This window comes from Anolis carolinensis, chromosome 2 (assembly GCF_035594765.1).
Source record: "Anolis carolinensis isolate JA03-04 chromosome 2, rAnoCar3.1.pri, whole genome shotgun sequence".
NCBI classification, from domain to species: Eukaryota; Metazoa; Chordata; class Lepidosauria; order Squamata; family Dactyloidae; genus Anolis; species Anolis carolinensis.
The window spans coordinates 18,614,596-18,632,615 of record NC_085842.1 but is presented as its reverse complement, the minus strand read 5'-3'; the positions used below and the strand labels follow the sequence as shown (position 1 = coordinate 18,632,615).

The 18,020-nt window shown below is 42.6% G+C and overlaps 3 protein-coding genes across 3 annotated transcripts in view; 1 reads left to right on the top strand and 2 right to left on the bottom strand.

Annotated features, from left to right (window-relative positions):
- LOC103280228 (zinc finger protein 420) overlaps window positions 1-18,020 on the top strand; it is a 412,323-nt gene that overhangs the window by 76,190 nt on the left and 318,113 nt on the right. The window lies entirely within an intron of this gene.
- The window catches only part of LOC134297158 (zinc finger protein 91-like), a 40,064-nt gene that overhangs the window by 15,564 nt on the left and 6,480 nt on the right, over window positions 1-18,020 (bottom strand). Inside the window, exons 6-8 of the mRNA XM_062974286.1 lie at window positions 16,002-17,157; window positions 2,020-2,795; window positions 420-427 (exon numbers count right to left, since the gene is read on the bottom strand). Coding sequence (XP_062830356.1) covers window positions 420-427; window positions 2,020-2,795; window positions 16,002-17,157 — 1,940 coding nt within the window. The remainder of the gene's footprint in view (window positions 1-419; window positions 428-2,019; window positions 2,796-16,001; window positions 17,158-18,020) is intronic.
- Window positions 3,742-10,477, bottom strand: LOC134297031 (zinc finger protein 24-like). The gene is made up of 5 exons (XM_062973517.1): window positions 10,357-10,477; window positions 6,981-7,485; window positions 6,484-6,610; window positions 5,405-5,472; window positions 3,742-3,890 (listed from the first exon to the last, which is right to left on the bottom strand). Exons 2-5 carry the CDS (start codon window positions 7,359-7,361, stop codon window positions 3,873-3,875), a joined length of 594 nt encoding a protein of 197 aa, XP_062829587.1. The 5' UTR covers window positions 7,362-7,485; window positions 10,357-10,477; the 3' UTR covers window positions 3,742-3,872.

Genomic DNA, 18,020 nt, shown 5'->3' with positions numbered 1-18,020 from the left:
ACTAGTTGTTGGCGCCTCACAAATAGCTTGCACTTCTCTTATCTTAGTCCAATTTATTTATTTATTTATTTATTACAATATTTATATCCCGTCCTTTTCACCCAACAGGGGACTCAGGGCGGCTTACACTATAAATCAGTTAAAAAATTAACTTACATAAGACATTCATAAAACACATTATAAAATACAGATAGGCGTGTTCAAGTTTAAAAGACTGGGTCTGTCAATTGAATTCCAGCGTACATAATAGTAATTAATGCTGCTAATAGTTATTCGAAAGCTTGGCCCCACAACCAAGTTTTAACCTTCCTACGGAAGGATAGGAAGGAGGGAGCCTGCCTGACTTCAATGGGGAGGGTGTTCCATAGGCGGGGAGCCACTACTGAAAAGGCCCTGTCTCTCGTCCCCACCAGCCGCACCTTTGAGGCTGACGGGACCGCAAGCAGGGCCTCAATGATGATCTTAAGCTTCGAGGTGGGTCGTAGCGGGAGACACGTTCGGACAGATAAGCTTTATAGGCTAAAGCCAGCACCTTGAATTGTGCTCGGTAGCTAATCGGCAGCCAGTGGAGCTGGCGTAACAGAGGAGTGGTACGCTCCCTGAACGCCGTTCCAGTTATTACCCTGGCTGCCTCCCGTTGGACTAATTGAAGCTTCCGAACAGTCTTCAAAGGCAGCCCCACGTAGAGTGCGTTGCAGTAGTCTAAGCGGAATGTAACGAGAATGTGGACCACCGTGGCCAAGTCCAGCTTCCCAAGGTACGGGCGCAGCTGTCGCACGAGTTTTAACTGTGCGAAGGCTCCCCTGGCCACCGCTGAGACCTGGGGCTCCAGGCTCAACGATGAGTTTAGGATCACCCCCAGACTACGGACCTGCGCCTTCAGGGGGAGTGTGACCCCATCCAGCACAGGCTGTAACCCTATACCCTGTTTGGCCTTCCAACTGACCAGGAGGACCTCTGTCTTGTCTGGATTCAATTTCAATTTGTTGGCCCTCATCCAGTCTGACACAGTGGCCAAGCACCGGTTCAGGACCTGAACAGCCTCCTTAGTGACAGGTGGGAAGGAGTGACAGAGCTGGACATCATATGCGTACAGATGACACCCCACCCCGAAACTCCTGATGATCTCTCCCAGCGGCTTCATGTAGATGTTAAACAACATGGGAGAGAACACAGAGCCCTGCGGGACCCCACAAGTCAATAGTTGTGGGGCCGAGCAGGCATCCCCCAATGACACCAATCCATCGTGTCTCCTTCTTCTCCCTCAGTCATTGACCCATCGTCCCCAGATAATCCCTCAAACAACTCCTCATCTGTAAGTGCTGTAAGTATGTCCCGGATCCTCTTTCTCTGCTGCTCATCATCAGCTTCCTGCTCCAGAGTAACCCTTTTTCCCCTTCCGAAACCCATACTACTGTTTGTAACATTACTCACAGGCTCTACTACAACATCTATTTTTATATAAAATCCAAGGGCTTGAATTCTGCAATACCTATCAGAATATCACTTTGCCTATCATAGATTCAAATATTCAAAATATAAGCACGGTACATTCTAAAATAATACAAAAGTTCATGTATTTCAATTTAATGTGGATTAGCAGTATGACAGGAAGCAAGAAAACAACCAGTACATTCTAGCCAGAGATACAAATTGTATATCACGGGGAATAACAGTGGAAACCTCTTTTCCTTTGGCTTGGCCTCAACAGAAGCATTGTGTTCAATTCTGGAATCCCAGCTGAAAAACAACATTCACAAACTGGAACGTTACAACCAAGGTGTTCAGAGGAACAGTTGAAGGAAGTACATATGGGTTTTTCCCCCAAAATAGGTGACCATCATATTTAATCCTCTGAAGTATTGTCACAGGGAGCTTGTTTTCTGTAGCTCCAGAAAAAGGACCACCCAACTTAGCGATTCAAATGACAAGTTCTGCTTACAAAGTCTTAAGCAGAACTTCCCAAATGGTCCTGTTTGAAATCAGATATTTACGCACAATATCTGACTGCTTTTTAGCCTGTTTGTATGCTCTGGTACTTGTTAAGGGATGAAGTCTGAGTAAAACATTTTCCACATTTGTGGCATTTGTATGGTTTCTCTCCAGGGTGAAGTTTTTTGTGCCTCATCAAGGATGAAAGTTGAGTAAAACACCTCCCACACTCCTGGCATTTGTATGGCTTCTCTCCTGTGTGCAACCTTTTGTGTTTCACCAAGTCTGAATGGGAAGCAAAACCTTTCCCACACTCCTCACATAGGCATGGCTTCTCCCCTGTGTGGAGTCTTGTGTGGGTCACCAATTGTGAATTGCAAGCAAAAGATTTCCCACACTCCTGGCACTGGTATGGTTTCTCTCTAGTGTGAAATCTTTTCTGCCTCAGCAAGGCTGAACTGTCAACACAACATTTCCCACACTCCTGGCACTGGTATGGCTTTTCTCCTGTGTGGCATCTTTTGTGGCTCACCAATTGTGAACTGGAAGCAAAACATTTCCCACACTCCTGGCATATGAATGGCTTCTCTCCTGTGTGGCGTCTTTTGTGGCTCACCAATTGTGAACTGGAAGCAAAACATTTCCCACACTCCTGACATATGAATGGCTTCTCTCCGGTGTGGCACCTTTTGTGCCTCACCAAGGTTGATCCTTGAGTAAAACATTTCCCACACTCCTGGCATTTGTGTGGTTTCTCTCCTGTGTGGAGTCTTTTGTGCCTCAACAACTGTGAACTGTAAGCAAAACATTTCCCACACTCCTGGCACTGGTATGGCTTCTCTCCTGTGTGGAGTCTTTTGTGCCTCCCCAAAGTTGAACCTGAAAACAACATAGATATGGAGGAAAATAAGTTATAAATGCTCCGCACTTCTTTTGTAAGGACAGACATTGTTTGACTGCCTGGAGTCTGTAAGGTGGAGATAAGTAACATATGTTCCACATGTTGCCTTTTCCTCAGCCCAGCCATCTTTGGGGTAATGGCTGCCTTTTCCCTTCATATTGAAATGCTTGCCTTTTTCTCTAGCTAAAACTTTACCTGCTACAACCCATTTCACAATCAGTCCCTCCATTTTATTTCTCTCTCCCAACCTCCACTTATCTCTTCCCATTTTCAGTTAAGGTTGGATTTTTCTGCCCCACAGTAGAAGGTCCTATACCTAATTTTGGAGTGCTGCAGAGATTGTTACACTTTTACCATCAATTACTGAATGGGATTCTAACAGTTTTTGGAAGTTTGCTGCACATGTGAGTTTCAAAGGGACTGATTTGCCTGAGAAAGCTGGGCAGACACAAGATAGTGACTGTGGTACGCTTGGACTTGACTCCAGTTTTGGAGGTCTTCCTACTGTAGTCCAAGTTGGTGCCCACATCACTGTTACTCAAGCCCCAAGTCAAGGTTACATTTATGCCATATATTTCTAACAGAGATCGTGATGATTTAAAATACTGCTACCAGTAGGGAGCTCCTGACTGGGATACTGCATTTTGAAATACAAATCCCCATCAGTGAGGGAGCCTTACCAAGAGAGACCACAATCCCATGAATATCCTCCATGATCTGCACGTGCAAGACTTTCTGATCAGGATTCAGGAGAACCCACTCTTCCGGGGAGAAATGGACAACCACGTCCTCAAAGGCGAATGGGCCCTGGTGGAAAAAGAAAAGATTTCCTTCTCACATAAGGGAAATCAAGAAAAATATATATATATAAGAAAATATTTAAAGTAGATTTACATTCCTGTTGGTTGTTTGAAAGGGAAAGGGCTACGACCTCCATGACATGGTTTAAGCTTTGTAGAGACGTCCAGTTGGTCACAGTCAAAACCATTTCTTAATGGATTAGTAGAATCAGAAATGGAATCTGGACATGTGCCAGCTTTCACTGTTGTGCCCTAAACTGAACATAATGTTATTCCAGGTGAGGTCTCATCAAAGCAGAAAGAAGGCCAACATGACACTCCTTAATCTAGATACTATATTCGTTTGAATGCAGTCTAAAATCCCATAGGCCTCTAAGCTGGTGCATCACATTCTTGGCTTATGTTCAGCTTGTGTTGTACTAACATTCCAAGATCCCTTTCACAAGAGCCACATGTCATCCATCCTATATCTCTGTGCTGTGTATTTCCTCCCTTAGTGAAGTATCTTACATTTCTTCTTGTTGACATTAATTTCCTTACTTTTCTAACTTGTTAAGGCCATCTTGAATTCTGATCCTGTCTTCTGGAGTATTAGCTATCCCTCCTGATTTGGTGTCATCTACAAACTTGATAAGCATGATTTCTAAACCTTCATCCAAGTCAAAAAGAAAGATGTGGAACAGCACTTGGCGCAGGACAGAACCCTTCAGCACCTCACTAGTCACTTCTTTCCAGGATGAAGAGGAACCACTGGTGAGCACCCTTTGTCCATTCTTGAAGATAGCAACAACCTTTGCTTCCTCCAGTCTGATGGGATTTCTCCTGTTCCCCGGGAGTTCTCAAAGATTATTGACAGTGATTCTGAAATTTCTTCTAGTTCCTTCAGTACTCTTGGATGTAGTTCATGTGACATGAAGTTGAATCTATTTAGAGTGGCCAGGTATTCTTCACCTATTTTGGGTTGCATTTCCCGTTACCTCATCTATTGCCGATTCCCTTTTGGGGGAAGATTGAGGCAATGTTCTACCTTTTCCCTATCCCGTAAGCATTTCAATACCTTCTCCAGGCACAGACTCTACTCTTGGCTCGATGTTTCTTCTTCTACTGACAAAACCAAAGAACCCCCTTTTATTGTTTTCAATCTTGTTGGCTTTAGCTTGTCAGACCTCTTCCCTAATTATGCTGGTAAGTCGTTTTATTCTTTTTTGGTGATTCCCCCTCCCCCCATCCCGGTTTTCTATTTCTTGTACATGTCCCTTTTAAATCTTCAAACATCGATTCTGGTTTGTTTAAAAGTAAAGGTTTCCCCTGACGTTAAGTCCAGTCATGACCGACTCTGGTGGTTGGTGCTCATCTCCATTTCTAGGCTGAAGAGCCGGCGTTGTCCATAGACATCTCCAGGTCATGTGGCCGGCATGACTTTATGGAGCGCTGTTACCTTCCCACTGGAGTGGTACCTATTGATCTACTCACATTTGCATATTTTCGAACTGCTAGGTTGGCAGGAGCTAGGGCTAACAGCGGGCACTCATTCCGCTCCCGGGATTTGAACCTGGGACCTTTCGGTCTGCAAGTTCAGCAGCTCAGCACTTTAACACGCTTAATTTCCCCTCTCTTTGTTGGCATTGTTTGCAATTGTGCCTTCAATATCTCACTTCTATGAAACTCCCATTCAATCTTTTCTTTTTCAACAAATGTTTGATGATTAAGCCTGGAACAAATGACACCCAGGCAGATCCATTCCTTCTCTCCCAGGAATCCTTCCGCTTACCTGATTCAGTTTCACTCCATCCCAAAGGGGAAGAAACGACTGAAGATTCAGCAACATCATTCCTGCCCCTGGGAGAGAGAGCAAGGTGTGGAAAGCTGGTCACATAAACATGTCTCAGAGGTTACAATTACAGTCCTAAAAAGAAACCTATGAGGAAATGAACACAGGAACATTCTTCAGCCCAGGAATATGGAACATTTTGAAGCTTAGGCCCTTTTATCTCAGGCAGTGCTTTAAGCTGCTTGGATTGAAATGAATACTGGGCTTGGTATTTCAGTTGACTAAAGTTATTTTTTGTTGTCTTTTTGTCTTCCAGCTCATTTTCCGGGCTCATATTTATTTATTAATTATTTATTTACAGCATTTATATTCCGCCCTTCTCACCTCGAAGGGGACTCAGGGCAGATCACATTACACATATAGGCAAACATTCAATGCCTTTTAACATAGAACAAAGACAAACAAACATAGGCTCCGAGCGGGCCTCAAACTCATGACCTCTTGGTCAGAGTGATTCATTGCAGTTAATTGCAGCAGCTGGCTTGCTCTTCCGCCTGCGCCACAGCCCGGACATATTAGCTTCGGGTCCCATCTGGAAAGATACTGAAGGGCTGAATTTTGAGTCCTATTCATATTTAGGCTAATGTAGAAGTACAGCAAGAAAGAAGACTGCAAATCACACTGAAATTACACCTTTTGCAACCTTATTATTATTATTATTATTATTATTATTATTATTATTATTATTATTATTATTATTATTATTATTTTACTTACCCACCTCTCCTTGCGGCTTCAGGTGGGTTACAACACAATTTTAAAAATACGAACACTGCAAGAATTCATGTTTCTATAAAAGACCCACATTAAAATTGCAGTTCTATAAAATACATATTAAAGTATATAAAACAGACATAAAACAAAGGAAATGTGTTTAAGATATATACTCATCTCAAGGCCAAATGATCCTGCATATACACCTTATCAAGCTCAAACTGACTATGGATGTGCTACAATGCCCTTAAGCAGAATTTACACTGGCAAAAAACATCAAAATTCCCAGAAGGATTCCTTCTTACCCCTCAAGGCTGCAGCCCCATCTACTTGATGCTCCAGCTCCTTCTGCCTGAGGCTATGGGTGGTGTCTGATGGAGGTTTCTCTGATGCAGGGATATTAGACTGGACTTCCATGCAGTTATTTTGGTCCTGGAATAGCAGAGAGTATTCCAGAAGTAGTATAGAGAATATTCAAAAATATCTCAGACCTATGTGCAGAAACTGCATGGTCTTCTTTAAAAGAATAACTCAGAGATGGCCACCTAGTTTGAAACAAATACCATACCCCCCACATTTTCAATGTTGTATCTGGGGTCAACAAATTTGAGTAGAGCAACAACCAATCTTACAGTGGATACGGAGGTGGCAGAAGGAGGGGCAGAGCAGGTGGGAAAAGAGGCAGAGGAAGCAGAGTCTGGCTTCTGCTTCACAACGGTCCCATCATGGAAGAAACCCACGATATATGTTTAATCTACCCATTAGACCCAAGGTTAGTGAAACCAAGAGGAAATGCTCTCACCTGTTCTTCCTGCCTCTTGTCCTCTGCCCGACTCAGGAGGAAGCCTTCCGCCAGGGCCACTGCCTGGGAAGAGGTCTCTGCCCCACACTCTCGGACCCAGCTCCCCATCTCTGGGGGCAGGAGGCTCAGGAACTGCTCCAGGATCACCAGGTCCAGCATCTCAGCCTTGGTGTGTTGCTCTGGCTTCAGCCACTGGCGGCACAGATCGTGGAGACGGCTGCAAACCTCTCTGGGTCCCTCACCCTCTTGGTAGGAGGTCTGCCTGAATTGCTGGTGCTGTATGAGTGCATTCAGGAACGTCTGTGTAGTTGTTTGCCAGAATTCCCCACTGCTCCTGGTTGCTCTGCCTGCTTCAGGTCCAGGTGAGTTGGGTCTCTCCATGTTGGAACCACTCTGATGAAGAACCAAACCGTATCCAAGATGCGTTTCCTCCCTCTTCTTGCAAGAGAAAGAAATCCCTGAACAGGCTCTACTCCAAAATTCTCAGCCAACAATCACATTTTCTCTGTGAAAGAAAGACAGAATTAGACAACAGGCTTTGGGAGGCTTTTTCTTGGAGAGTAAAAAAACAAGCCCTTTATTTATGTCAGAGCCAGATAATACTGGACCCTCCTTTCACTTGGGCCTCTGCTTCTCCAGCCTCCAGACCCACCTGGCCTCACCTGACCTCCCATTGAACTCCCATTCAGTCCCAACCCACAGGATGTCCCCATGATTCCTTCAGATGATGCTACATGATAAGTACCTTTTCTTGAAAATAAGCACCAAGAGACTTTAAAACAAGAGACAAAAATCAAAATAGCAGCTAAATTAAAATATTTGGAAATCCAGATGACAAACAGAAACAGAGTCATTTAAAAACAACTATCAAAAACTATGGAAAAAAATACAGAAAGACATAAAGGTGAAAAAAATTAGACTTATCGCGATTTAAAGTCTGAAATAAAGAACCAACAAAATTCATTTGAAATATTAAACACCCAGAATAGAAATGAAAAATAATACCTTTATTTGTTGTCTGTCTTGTTATTACAGTAGAGTCTCACTTATCCAACACTCGCTTATCCAAAGTTCTGGATTATCCAACACATTTTTGTAGTCAATGTTTTCAATACATCATGATATTTTGGTGCTAAATCCGTAAATACAGTAATTACAACATAACATTACTGCGTATTGAACTACTTTTTCTGTGAAATTTGTTGTATAACATGATGTTTTGGTGCTTAATTTGTAAAATCATACCCTAATTTGATGTTTAATAGGCTTTTTCTTAATCTCTCCTTATTATCCAACATATTCGCTTATCCAACGTTCTGCCGGCCCATTTATGTTGGATAAGTGAGACTCTACTGTATATAAACGGCATTGAATGTTTGCCAAATATGTGTTCTATGATCCGCTCTGAGTCCCCTTCAGGCAGAGAAGGGTGAAATATAAATACTGTAAATAAATAAATAAATAAATAATCTTTCTAAAAATGAAAGACTACTGACAATGGAAGGAACTGATCTAAAATATGGATGACATGCATATCTGATTTATGATAAAATGAAATTGGACTCCAATTTTAAGAAACATACAGTAGGCAATTAATCAATGAGAGTGTGGAATAAATACAAAATAATTTATTACAATAAAATACCTGCATTGACAAAACCACAAGAGGTATTTTCACAACTAAGAACACCTAGGAGAAAATATCTACCTTATAAACAACTACAGTAGAATCTCACTTATCCAAGCTAAATGGGCCGGCAGAACCTTGGATAAGCGAATATCTTGGATAATAATGAGGGATTAAGGAAAAGCCTATTAAACATCAAATTAGGTTATGATTTTACAAATTAAGCACCAAAACATCATGTTATACAACAAATTTGACAGAAAAAGTAGCTCAATACACAGTAATGTTATGTTGTAATTACTGTATTTACAAATTTAGCACCAAAATATCACGATATATTGAAAACATTGACTACAAAAATGGCTTGGATTATCCAGAAGCTTGGATAAGCGAGGCTTGGATTAGTGAGACTCTACTGTACTGACAATGGAAGAGACTGATCTAAAATATGGATGACATGCATATCTGATTTATGATAAAATGAAATCGGACTCCAATTTTAAGAAACATCCAGTAAGCAATTCATCGATGAGAGTGTGGAATAAATACAAAATAATTTATTACAATAAAATACCTGCATTGATAAAACCACAAGAGGCATTTTCACAACTAAGAACACCTAGGAGAAAATATCTACCTTATAAACAACTATTAGAAAAAAGGAACTCTGTAGAAATTAAAAGCACTACACGAGCAACAAAAAGAAGACCCAACAATGACATGTTCTCATTATAATCAATTTCAACAGAGACCTCATCTAAACAAAAAAGGGGAGACAAGAATCAGAAAATCAATGGAACTGACAACTACAGATAATAAACAAGCAAATTGGGATGCTGCATCAATTTCTTCTGAAAGATTTTACAATTGATGAGGAAATAAAAGAACTCATGATTCAGCCGGTGAAAAATATAGGCTGAGCAGTAAGTCTATAATAAATAATACCGTGTTTCCCCGAAAATAAGACAGTGTCTTATATTAATTTTTGCTCCGAAAGATGTGCTAGGTCTTATTTTCAGGCGATGTCTTATTTTTCCATGAAGAAGAATTCACATTTATTGTTGAACAAAAAAATGAACATTTATTATATATTGTACAGTAGTTATCATCACAAACCAGCATAACCAAACAAACTGTGAATCTTATCAATAATTTCTTGTTACTACCAACATTTCCATGTACAATACTCTATGGTATGTACATTTACCGATCCTGCAAGCTCTGGTGTTCTGTTCGTTGGGCATTCTTCCAAACAAAAACTTTGCTAGGTCTTACTTTCGGGGGAGGTCTTATATTTAGCAATTCAGCAAAACCTCTACTAGGTCTTATTTTCTGGGGATGTCTTATTTTCGGGGAAACAGGGTATAAGTAAACTTTATATTCTGCCCTATCTCCCCAAGGGGACTCAGGGCAGATTTGTTTATTCATTCAGTCGCTTCTGACTCTTTGTGACCTCATGGACCAGCCCACTCCAGAGCTTCCTGTCTGCCGTGGCCAAAGACAAGCCAGTCACTTCAATGATACTCTCCATCCATCTTGCCCTTGCTCGGCCCCTCTTCCTTTTTCCTTCCTTTCCCCCCAGCATCATGATCTTGCCCAAGCTTTCCTGTCTTCTCATTATTTCTAAACCGTCTATTCAAGAGAGTTTGAATAACTGACCTATCAGCATTCTTTGATTGTAACAGAAATGGTGTTGTGGGGCTCAGTTCCTCTTCGGCCCTTTGGAGAAGGTCTGGGAACAAGACTCACCAGAAGGAGGAGGAGGAGAGGAAATGATACAGGCTGCAAAGAGAAGGAGGATGGGGAGAGGCCAAAGGAACAAATCCCCCTCTCCCAGCCGGGCAAGGAAGGGTTAAGGGGAGGGAGTTTGGTTCCTAGAAGGACAGGAAAGGCACACATAAGGAGGCCCACTTCCTTCCTGCCTCTCTGGGAACCAACTCCCTCCCCTTAACCCTTCCTTGCCCAGCGTTACACTAAAAGGAGGGGAAAAGAGCATCTCTCAAAAGCCCTGGAACCAAAGGACTCAAGATGAGGGCATACATATCTCCATGGAAGAAAAATTCCATATTCATAGGATAGTGTAAAGAAGTATGAATTTTAATTTACAGATGCCATGTTTAACTGTGTTTTAAAAAGGGTTAATATTTCAGTTACTCAGCACTCAGAGTTGGTTGCCATGGAGAAGGAGGCGGAGCCAACTGGGTTAGCTGAAGAGAGAGCAGAATTTGGAGGGAAAACTCAGTCAGTGTCGGTGGTCAGCGAACCACAGGGAAGTCTGGGCTTTGTTGAAGCTCAGGGAAGGCTGATTCTAAGTTAGGGGATCAGGGATAAAATAAGTTTGGTGACTTATTTTAAGGTAGTCTGTAATCGGAGGAATTGCAGTTAAGACTGATTCTCAGTTGGAGAATCAGGGTGGCTCAAAGGTTGGATTTGAGTCGGTTTAAAATAAGTTTGGTGACTTATTTTAAGGTAACCTGTTTCCAGATAAGGAACAGATAGTCTGTGACTGAAATACACAGGGCAACTGCAGGTTTAGGCAGTAGAGAAAGAAGTGACATTTTAGGAAGTTTGAATCACCTAATTCTGTTATTGCAACTGTTCAGTTACGTGCCTCAAACAAGAAGAAAAATAAAAGTCTCCTCTCTAAGTAGCTAGTGGCTAAATCTTCCAATAGTGGTGGCAAGAGTTGATAATCCCCTTTGTAATTTGGTGGCAGCATTATAAAACATTGTTATATTGGTGGCAGCGGATATATATAAAATATATAATAATAACCTCTTTACATTTGGTGGCAGCAGTGGGATTCAAAAGGATTCCCCCTACCTGAGTTCTTTATAGATAGTTAGTGAGATGCATTCTCTCCCTGTCAAACCATTGCACCCCAACCCCACTGAACATTAAAGGGAACCAATCAGTCCAGGGAGCAGAGCAGGGCCTCCTGATTCAGAAGTTCATGCCACTAAAGTTTGCTTCCTTCCCCCTCTCTCCCCTTTCCTTCTTTAGCATTTTGAATTGTTTTAAATCTGTATATTGCCTATTGCTAATTTATTTAACTGTTTTTAACTACATATGTTTTATTCTTTTGTACTGTTATGTATTGGCATCGAATTCTACCAGTTCTGTAAGCCGCCCTGAGTCCCTTCGGGTGAGAAGGGCGGGATAGAAATGATGGTGTTGGAGACTAGCCCGGAGGGGAAGTAAAGGAGAGAATTCCAGGAGACCAATAAAACAAGCCTTTTATTGTTATCACAGCTGATGATAAGGCAAAACAGCTGTAGGTACCCACTTTTGTGGGTCCTTACCATGCTAATGGCCGTCGCAACATGTGCATAGCAAACAAAGAATTTTATATCTCGGCTTATCTAAAATTGACCAATGGCTGAGGGTCTTCCTCACCTTCCACACCTACTAGGCAAAAATGATACCAAAAATGAGACCTAACTTGTTTACTCTGAGCTTTCTTCTCCCTTTGGAACTTCCTGGAGAAAGGCACCAGCCCCCAAGAAGGGAGGGGCACAGGCCCTGTGTTGCACATTCTACTTTGGTTCATACAAAGTGCTTATATTGTCTATATAAAGGCTATATAATATATGCAAAGGCAAAGCTATGCTAGGCAAAAGATTACTATTTTCTGTGTTATGGTCCCTACAATGGGATTAAATAAATTTAGGGGACTGATTTGCTCCCTAGCCAGCCACTCCACCCCAGACCCCGACCATGTGCGTAGCAAACAAAGAATTTTATATCTTGGCTTATCTAAAATTGACCAATGGCTGAGGCTCTTCCTCACCTTCCACACCTACTTGGCACAAGTGATACCAATGACCTAACTTGTTGATTTCAAGCTAAGTTTTGGTCTTGGAACATTCTGGAGAAAGGCACCAGCTCACAGGAAGGGAGGGGCATATGCACAGGCAAAGCTACATAGGCAATAGTTTACGATTTTTCTGGCTTATGGTCCCTACATTGCCTTTGAAGACTGTTTGGAAGCTTCAAATGGTCCAATAGGCAGCAGCCAGGATACTCACCAGAGCGGCGTACAGGCAGCATACAAGCCCCTGTTACATCAGCTCCACTGGCTGCCAGTTTGCTACCATGCACAATTCAAAGTGCTGGCTTTAGCCTATAGAGCCCTAAACCTTTCTGATTCATTACTTTCATAACAGTAACAAATTTTTCACCACATAGACTTTAGAAACACTTTAGAAACAAAGCACCAGTGCCCCCATTTTGTATTTATTTATTCACAATATTTATATTTTGCCCTTCTCACCCCAAAGGGGACTCAGGGTGGATTCCGATGCACATATATATGGCAAACATTCAATGCCATTATTAAACATACAACACATACAGACAGAAGAGGTAACTTAACATTTTCTAACTTCCGGCTTACTGAGGTTACGCTCGACTTTTGAAACATTTTTTGTAATGTAATCTACATTTGTAATATAATGACTTTTGAAACATTTTTTTTAATCCATCACACATCCCTAATACCTACACTAACCCTTCTGTATTCACGAATTCAAGTCCCTAGAGCTTGAAAACATTCCCTGCCTGTAAAAGCACATGTGGCATTTCTCTTTCTATATTTAAGGGATTCTGTTTCAGTAGTAACAAGACAATAGCAACTACAGATCTTCAGCCCTTTGAAGGGATCTGGAAATGAGACTCCTGAGAGGAGAGGAAAGCCGCCCAAGGAGAGGAGAAGGAGGCGGCGGCAGCCAAGGAGGGATGACTGCTGACTTAAAGGTTGGGTTGCTGACCTGAAAGTTGCCAATCAAATCCGCAAGACGGCGTGAGCTCCCACCTGTCAGCTCTAGCTTGCAGGGACATGAAAGAAGCCTCCCAGCAGAATGGTAACACAACAGGGCATCCCCTGGGCAACGTCTCTGTAGACGGCCAATTCTCTCACACCAGAAGCAACTTGGAGTATGTTCTCAAGTTGCTTCTGACACGATAAAAAAAAAAATCCAACTAATTCTCATCAATGTGAACAGAGGTTTTCTCCACCGACTAGAAAGTGACATTGCACTAGCTATTTATGTGAAGCCAATTAAATGGTCTATAGCCTCAGAGTCTTTCTACATTGCCATATAAAATCCAGATTATCTGATATGAACTTGGTCTCAGTCTCACTTCCCTGTTTGTAGTGGTTTGCAATTAGATCAGTGGTTCCCGACTTTTTCGACCAGGGATCACTCTCCAACATTAGTACCAAAAGGGTTATTAATTAGTTTTTGGTCAACTTTAGATTTGGTTTGGTTATTTGGGTAGCTGATTCAGAAAAACGCATTGGATAGACTACAGAATGTATGCCATCCAGTAGTCATAGAATCATAGAATAGTAGAGTTGGAAGAGACCACCACATGGGCCATCCAGTCCAACCCCCTGCTAAGAAGCAGGAAATCGCATTCAAAGCACCCCCGACAGATGGCCATCCAGCCTCTGCTTAAAAGCCTCCAAAGAAGGAGCCTCCACCACAGCCCCGGGGAGAGAGTTCCACTGTCGAACAGCTCTCACAGTGAGGAAGTTCTTCCTGATGTTCAGGTGGAATCTCCTTTCCTGTAGTTTGAAGCCATTGTTCCGTGTCCTAGTCTGCAGGGCAGCAGAAAACAAGCTTGCTCCCTCCTCCCTATGACTTCCCTTCACGTATTTGTACATGGCTATCATGTCTCCTCTCAGCCTCCACTTCTGCAGGCTAAACATGCCCAGCTCTTTAAGCCGCTCCTCATAGGGCTTGTTCTCCAGACCCTTAATCATTTTAGTCGCCCTCCTCTGGACGCTTTCCAGCTTGTCAACATCTCCCTTCAACTGTGGTGCCCAAAATTGGACACAGTATTCCAGGTGTGGTCTGACCAAGGCAGAATAGAGGGGGAGCATAACTTCCCTGGATCTAGACGCTATTCCCCTATTGATGCAGGCCAGAATCCCATTGGCTTTTTTAGCAGCCGCATCACATTGTTGGCTCATGTTTAACTTGTTGTCCACAAGGACTCCAAGGTCTTTTTCGCACACACTGCTGTCAAGCCAGGCGTCCCCCATTCTGTATCTTTGATTTCCATTTTTTCTGCCGAAGTGAAGTATCTTGCATTTGTCCCTGTTGAACTTCATTTTGTTAGTTTTGGCCCATCTCTCTAGTCTGTCAAGATCGTTTTGAATTCTGCTCCTGTCTTCTGGAGTGTTAGCTATCCCTCCCAGTTTTGTGTCGTCTGCAAACTTGATGATTGTGCCTTCTAACCCTTTGTCTAAGTCGTTAATAAAGATGTTGAACAGAACCGGGCCCAGGACGGAGCCCTGCGGCACTCCACTTGTCACTTCTTTCCATGATGAAGACGACGCATTGGTGAGCACCCTTTGGGTTCGTTCGCTTAGCCAATTACAGATCCACCTAACCGTAGTTTTGTCTAGCCCACATTTTACTAGTTTGTTTGCCAGAAGGTCGTGGGGGACTTTGTCGAAGGCCTTACTGAAATCCACAGCATTCCCTGTATCGACCCAACTCGTAACTCTATCGAAAAAAGAGATCAGATTAGTCTGGCATGACTTGTTTTTGGTAAATCCGTGTTGACTATTAGCAATGACCGCATTTGTTTCTAAGTGTTCGCAGACCACTTCCTTAATGATCTTTTCCAGAATTTTGCCTGGTATTGATGTGAGGCTGACCGGACGGTAATTGTTTGGGTCACCATCTGCTTGCCCACAGAAAACCATATTTAATAATATGGAGCTGAGGTGGTCTATCCAATGCAATTTTCTGAATCAGCACCCCAAATAACCTCAGGGACAGACCTAAAAATGAAGACACCAAGCCACCCCCACTTCCAGCCTCCACGTGGAATGGCTCCAATCGGGGAGGGAAGAGGAGAAGCAGCAGTCATAAGGCTTATTGTCCAGCCTTTCGTGGATAGTCGGCCTCTCCCCTCCCGACATTCGATCGCCTTGGCACTATAAGAGGGTTTTGTGAGACCAGTCACTTTAGTTTCAACAGTGTAGTAATGGTGAGGCCGCGGTCCATATTTTAGTTCTTGGGGATCAATGGTTGCCTCAACAGAAGTACTGTGTTCAATTTTGGAATCACAGCTGAAAAACAACATTCACAAACTGGAAATCTGCAAACATGGTGGTAAAGGAGCTGGAAACTAAACCCAGAAGAACAATAGATGGAATGACATATGGTTTCTTTTTAAAATGAGTGACATGACAATCGTATTTAACCCTCTGAGCGATTATCACAGGAAGCTTGCTTTCTGCTGCTCCAAAGAACGGGACCTCCAACTTTCCTATCAAATGACAAGAATACCCTATTCTACCAAATCTTAGGCAGAACTTCAAAATAAGATGTTAACCCACAATGGCTGTATTTTAGCTTGTGTGTATTCTCTGGTGCTTTTTAAGGGATGAAGTCTGAATAAAACATTTCCCACACTTCTGGCATTGGTATGGCTTCTCTCCTGTGTGGAGTCTTTTGTGCTTGACCAAGTCTGAACTGTAAGCAAAACATTTCCCACACTCCTGGCACTGGTATGGCTTTTCTCCTGTGTGGAGCCGTTTGTGGCTCAGCAATTGTGAACTGCGAACAAAACATTTCTCGCACTCCTGGCATTTGTATGGCTTCTCTCCTGTGTGGAGTCTTTTGTGCTTGACCAAGTCTGAACTATAAGCAAAGCATTTCCCACACTCCTGGCATTGGTATGGTTTTTCTCCTGTGTGCAGCCTTTTGTGGCTCACCAACTGTGAACTGCAAGCATAACTTTTCCCACACTCCTGGCATTGGTATGGCTTCTCTCCGGTGTGGAGCCTTTTGTGCCGCAACAATTGTGAACTGTAAGTAAAACATTTCCCACACTCCTGGCATTGGTATGGTTTCTCTCCTGTGTGGAGCCTTTTGTGGCTCATCAAATGAGAACTGTAAGCAAAACATTTTCCACACTCCTGGCATTGGAATGGCTTCTCTCCTGTGTGGAGCTTTCTGTGCCGCGCCAAGACTGAACTGCAAGCAAAACATTTCCCACACTCCTGGCATTGGAATGGCTTCTCTCCTGTGTGGTGCCTTTTGTGGTTCAGTAACTGTGAACTGTAAGCAAAACATTTTCCACACTCCTGGCATTGGTATGGCTTCTCTCCTGTGTGGAGCCTTTTGTGACTCAGCAATTTTGAACTATAAGCAAAACATTTCCCACACTCCTGACATTGGTATGGCTTCTCTCCTGTGTGAAATCTGTCATGTTTCACCAAGTGTGAACTCTGGATAAAAGATTTCCCCCACTCCTGGCTTATGAAATCCTCGGTTCCTTCAAAAATGCCTTCTTGGCTCAGATGTGGAAATTTGTTATCAGCAGCACAATTTGTTGATATTTTCCATTTAAAATGGCTTTTCCCATCACTGAGTGTGTTGTGAAACACAAGTTCCATATTTTGGGTAAAACACTGTTCATACACACTGCATGTGTAGGGCCTTTCTCTGGAAAAATATCCATCTTCTCTGTGGGTTTGCTGGTGTCTAGGAAGGCCCCCATTGTGCCCGAAATGCTTCCAGTTATTTGCTGTAAAGAGGAAAGACAGAAGTAATCATTCTTCACTGTGAGTGATAAGGACTCTAAGGTAATGAGATAAATAGTGGATTGAAATTGTTGAAGGTTGAAAACTGAACAAAAAAGGAATGTCTGCAGAACTCAGCCAGATATAGTTGCATCTATGTAGAACCCCACTTGAAATAGTTTTTGAGAGACAGGAGATTGCTCTGGTTCCAATTCCTGTATAATTTTGCACGGCTTTTACAGGGAAGCTGCAACTTCTTCACATATGAGGATTTAGGGAAGTGGCAGTGGATATATTAACGATTTCCTAACTTTTAAGGTGGAATGAATATACAGAGTGTTTCAAAAAGATGGACTCAGTTTTAAATAGCTACATTTCTACAATTGTGAATCTACCATGAATGACACTTTTACCACTTGATAGAGAGTGGCATAAAGTTTGATAGCTGCTCTATGCCTCTCGCAGTGCACAAAAACCCCAAGCCCCAATCATTCACACGCACAGAACCTAGAACACATTGTTCACCATCTTGAGACTGACTGAGGCTAGGGGCTGTTTGTGTGCTGGGAGAGGTGGTGTAGAAAGCAAGCCTAGCCTTCAGACATGCAGAGGCCAGCCAGCTGGGTTGGGAGGAAAAGCAAGGTTGAATATCACACCCATCAAAAAATGTATAGCTATATCTGAAGCCAGGGGAAGTTTGATCTTTTTGATGATCCATTCTCCAGCCCCTCTATCCAGCCAATCAATCTGGGCCATAGCTTTTAACAGATTTCCAAGGAGCCTGAGTTACTGGGAGGAAGCGTGTAAGCAGATATCAAGAGTAAGTTAGCTTTTGCAACACAACACAGCACAAAACAAAACAAAAACC

Excerpts from the sequence above, each read along its gene's own strand:
- LOC134297031 (XM_062973517.1), bottom strand. The coding sequence starts at position 7,361 with ATGGAGAGACCCAACTCACCTGGACCTGAAGCAGGCAGAGCAACCAGG. Across the intron at positions 6,611-6,980 it reads ACAAGAGGCAGGAAGAACAG|GACCAAAATAACTGCATGGA; the intron begins GTGAGAGCATTT and ends CTGCTATTCCAG. Across the intron at positions 5,473-6,483 it reads TGGGGCTGCAGCCTTGAGGG|GGGCAGGAATGATGTTGCTG; the intron begins GTAAGAAGGAAT and ends TCTCTCTCCCAG.